General features: G+C 45.4%; 1 protein-coding gene across 1 annotated transcript; it reads left to right on the plus strand.

Moving 5' to 3' along the window:
* Nucleotides 1–867: 867 nt before the first annotated feature.
* LOC123818232 (serine protease FAM111B-like) lies at nucleotides 868–2,986 on the plus strand. The gene is given in 3 exon segments (XM_045838210.1): nucleotides 868–2,056; nucleotides 2,059–2,880; nucleotides 2,883–2,986. Coding segments are annotated over 3 exon segments (2,115 nt in total).
* The last annotated feature ends 1,604 nt before the right edge of the window (nucleotides 2,987–4,590 follow it).

Raw genomic sequence — 4,590 nt, forward strand, 5'->3', positions numbered from 1 at the left:
AATCTTGTGATTTATCAAGCATTTTATTATATTCCCTTAGTTTTCTTAAAACTGTGTACACATAGAAACTAAACAGATACTAATGGAAATTTTTTGAAAAGGGGATGTTTCAAATGTCCAAATGATGCATTCACTATGTCCAGCTGTACTAGTAAGGGAACAAATATAGACAGATTTTTAAAACAGTCAAATTAGATGACAGTTCATCTATCCATCAGCAAACACTTCTAATACTACTGCTGAGATGCTTTAGAGAGTCAGCCACACAGTCCATCTTATTTGACAGTGGGGCGGATTGATGTGACTTATCGGGACAGCAGCTTGGGCGTGGATTTGTTGTGAAATACATTTACAACCTTTATCTCAGTATTTCCGCTGCTGGGAATCTGGCCTAGGGACATAATCAGATGGACAGACAGAAATGTTTTCAGTGTGGAAATGTTTGCCATATTAGAGTACTTAAAACACTGGAGACAGTCTACATATCCAGCAATGGAAGAATAGATTAAAAGTTACTGCACACTAAATATAAAATGCCCCATCAAAATCTGTTTTCAAAGGTTGTCTAATGACATGAGAAAGCAATGGTGGATTGCTCAGTGACAAACACACTCTTAGCCTAGTATAATGCAAGTAACTTAAGATTTCTATCTGCATATCAAGTCTTTGAAGTAAAAAGATAATGAGGAATGGTTATTTCTGATGCTGGACTAATGATTTATACTTTTCTCCATTATTCATTAGCCATCATATTATCTACTTTGCATGCAGAATATCTATTACTTTTCCAATTATAAAACATGAAACATCATTATTGAGGGTGATTCTTATGGAAAGTTTCATCTTTCCTTTGTTAAGGATATTGTCATGAAGCAGACACGTTCCAGCACAACTGTTGATCCTTCTCCATCTGACACGGGGAACAGTAGCAGCACCGTTCAATGTGAAGTCGGTGGGCATGAAGCATCCCTTACAATTCAGAACCCAGATGTGAGCAGAAGTGACAAGTGTTATTTCCGCTTTACTTTCAAAGAAGGCTCTGGGAAGAGAAACCATAGCGTGATTAAAGCATGTGGTGAACTCAGTGAGAGTATCAACTCAGCTCTGAGAACTAATGAAAATGTCCTCAAAACGATAGAGAAGTGTTCCAATAAGAACATTTTTGTCTATGGGAAGGAAGCAATAGAAGGATATATCAATTTAGGAATGCCTCTCAAGTGCCTACCAGAAGGTTCTAAACTTGAAATATCAGTTGGTCAGAGAAAGGGGAACCAGGAGGAAGGTGATCAGAAATTACGCCGCTATGAAAATCCCAGCATCAAGTGTGTTCTTTTTCACGTTGTGGCTATTGGGAAGAGCATAAAGAAGATTGTTAGCAACAGGGCCCTTCATGAAATGGGAAGTACACTTTGTGTCTACGCCTTGAAGGGTGAGACTATCAGAGAAGCCCTGTGCAAAGATGGCCGATTTCGGTCTGACCTGGATGAATTCGAGTGGAAACTCATAGAAAATCATAGAAACATTCATGGAAAACAGTCCACAGTGGAGGAAGTAGCTGGAAAAACCTTAGAACTGGACATTTCTAAAAAGTCACCAGTCAGGAATTGTACCCACTTAAAAATTGGACAGAATGACAATGCCACGGGTGAAGTCAGTCCCTACGATGTGATGCCAAGGCAGAATCAGGTCCCCCAGCCAGAGAATGATGGAGAGTCTGAAGGTGTAGAACACGACCGAGAAAATGTTCTGCCTCCTCGAAGTCTAGAGAATGATCTGGAAGGTAAAAAACGGCAGACAATTTCCAGAATGAAAAGAAATGACAGTGAGAGGAACAGAAAATGTGGGGAAGAAACTTCACGTGCTTCAGAAAGGCCCCGTCTGCGTATGGAAAGTGCTATTAGCTGGGATATGCAGGGGGAGGCAACTCAGCACTGGCTAGAGAACTGCACAGTGTTGAACAACGTTATTATGCAGCGCAATCCTCATTTTAGTGAGGCTGTTCGCTGGATGAGAAAGTATTTTGAGGAGGAACAGAAGAGAACCAAACTGCCGCCATCCCACAATTCAAAATATATAAAAAGTGCTTTGGCAAAGTAACTAAAAATTCCTTTCCAGTTGCAACCTGTGAACATCTTACTGGACTTAGTAAGTCAGCTGGGCATGTGAGATGGGATAATAATGGCAAAACAGGCAACGCTACTTACTTCGTCTTCAGTGATGGTTGTATCTTCACTTGTCAACATATTGTACACATGATGGTTGGAGAAGACACACATCCAAGTCAGTGGCCAGATATAATAAGCAAATGTGCAAAAGTAACCTTCACTTACAAAGATCTCTGTCCCCCTGCTAAGGAATGGTTTTCCCTCGAGCCAGATGTTGAAGTGTCTGCTGGAGATCTAGATTATGCCATTTTAAAACTAAGAGCAAATGGAAATGGATTCCCTCCAGGACTAGTTGGCCACATTTCCTCGCTGCCATCTAGTGGTTTGATTTATATAATTGGTCACCCAGAAGGCCGGAGGAAGGAAATAGATGGGTGTGCTGTGATTCCTCTACAAGAGCATGAAGGGAGGTACTCCCAGAGGCATCAACATGAGGTGGCGGGACCAGGACTGCAAGCTGCCACTCAGCATATTTGCTCCATGTTCACCCCAAGAAGTTTCCCACCAGAGGCTTACCGCACTGACATACTTAGTTATGATACTTGCTTTATGACTGGGTCCTCTGGCTCCCCAGTGTTTAATGCAGATGGCAAAGTGGTTGCTCTGCACTCCTTTGGGCAGTTTTATGAAAGTGAGGGTAAGGAGCATGCCTTCATTGAATTTGGCTATTCTATGGATTCAATTCTTTGTGATCTCAAACAGAGGAAGGAGACCTTGTAAAAGTGTTAACTGCAGAGAAATATGAGAACCTCAATGAAGAGAAAAATAACAAACAAGAGTGGTCACTTCGAGATGATCAGATAAAACCCATGGAACATTAGGGAAACATGAGCCCTGGTCAGGTGGCTGAGCTGGCTAAAGTGTCGTCCTGTACACCAAGGGTCTGTGGGTTTGATCCCAAGTCACATGTTGGATTCCTGGTTGTGTCACATATGGGGGGCAGCAGATCGATGTTTCTCACATTAATGTTTCTCCTCACTCCCTTTGCTCCTTCCCTCTCTCCCTTTCCCCATCTGAAATTCAATAAACAGAAAATCATGTGGGGATTAAAAAATGAAAATATGTCAATAATTTAGAGTGTCTGGACTGGCTTCGTTAAAGTATACTGAATATGCTTTCTTATTTAGAAAACTTTTAGAGAATCATGTGGATGTGCAGAATATATATTAGAGCTAAAATAAAAACTGATTTTTTTTTGCTCATTGGCTTATTTTTTTATGTGAAACGATCTCAAACCTCACATATAATACTTAGCTTCCTTTTTTCCATACAAAGAATTTGGCACTTGGTATCAGGTGTAGCCACCAGCTTCACCCCGGGAATGCAGTCTCCTTCCTGTGGCCTGCAAGGTGCTTAGTGCCAAGGGCAGCGGCAAGCACCCCGTGAAGCACATTTCATTTCTAGGGTATGCCCTCTGTCCCCAGAGATGTCGGGCAACTTCCACAGCACCACTCCCTACCACCTCTTGCCTCTCCTTTTTCACGTCTACAGAGTCTACAAGGAGACAATCGCAAGTCCCCTCTTACAGTAACTTGTTCCCTCCCTCTGTGTGTGTATGTGTTGGTCGGTACCAGTCAACTGCACCCCTTGAGGAAGATTTAAGGAATAACGGGAACTTGATAAAACTCAGTTTTCACTTTTTTCTAACTTTTTTCATCCTATTTTTACATTCGTGCTCTTAAGGTTTGCTCTCTGCAACCGCCACCCAGCACCTGGAATGGGGCAGTGACTGTACTTCTCAGTGGGTCACTCACATTAGGTCAAGTTAGGAAAACCTTTCCCCTCCGTTCCACCTACATCGTCAACTGTCACGCAGACATCTACTTTTCCCTGAGGTAGGAAAGGAGTTGTCACCGTCCTCACGGAGCAAGTCTGCTCTTCCCGCATTTGACCAGCTTTTCAAACACGGCCCCCAGTACCGAAGGGATCTGCCCTGTTCGGGTTCTTCAACCAGAAGGTGTTTGTGTGAAGCCCCTGGAGGGCGCGCCTTTGCCGTGGGTTGGGAGATGCCCGACTCCGGAGTCCTCCCCGGGGACCTTCGAGTTCCGCTTCTAGCAACGCGCCCCCGGACCCCAGGAGCAGGGGCGCGGGGCTCCTCCTCCGGCTGCCAGAGTCCGTGTGCATCGGCCCCTCGGACACGCTGACTCGCTTGCCTGCGGGGAAGTGGGGAGGTGAAGCGGGGGTCCCCAGGTCCCAGCAGACCCCACACCGCACCAGCTGTGGGACCACTTGGTCCCCTGGAAGCAGGTGGGGCTCGGGGCAGGAACGGACACCCATGGGACCCGGACAGCTGCCTCTGTCCCGTCCGGGCGGTGTTCCGCAGCGGCCGCCAGGTGGAACCCGGGATGCCTGACCCACGGTCGCCCACCCCGCAGTGGCGGAGGGCAGCGACCGCTGAGCACGAAGCACCCGGGCGCGGCGGGGA

This window comes from Phyllostomus hastatus, unplaced genomic scaffold, assembly GCF_019186645.2.
Source record: "Phyllostomus hastatus isolate PE091 unplaced genomic scaffold, TTU_PhHast_1.1 phas_contig_276, whole genome shotgun sequence".
Classification (NCBI taxonomy): Eukaryota; Metazoa; Chordata; class Mammalia; order Chiroptera; family Phyllostomidae; genus Phyllostomus; species Phyllostomus hastatus.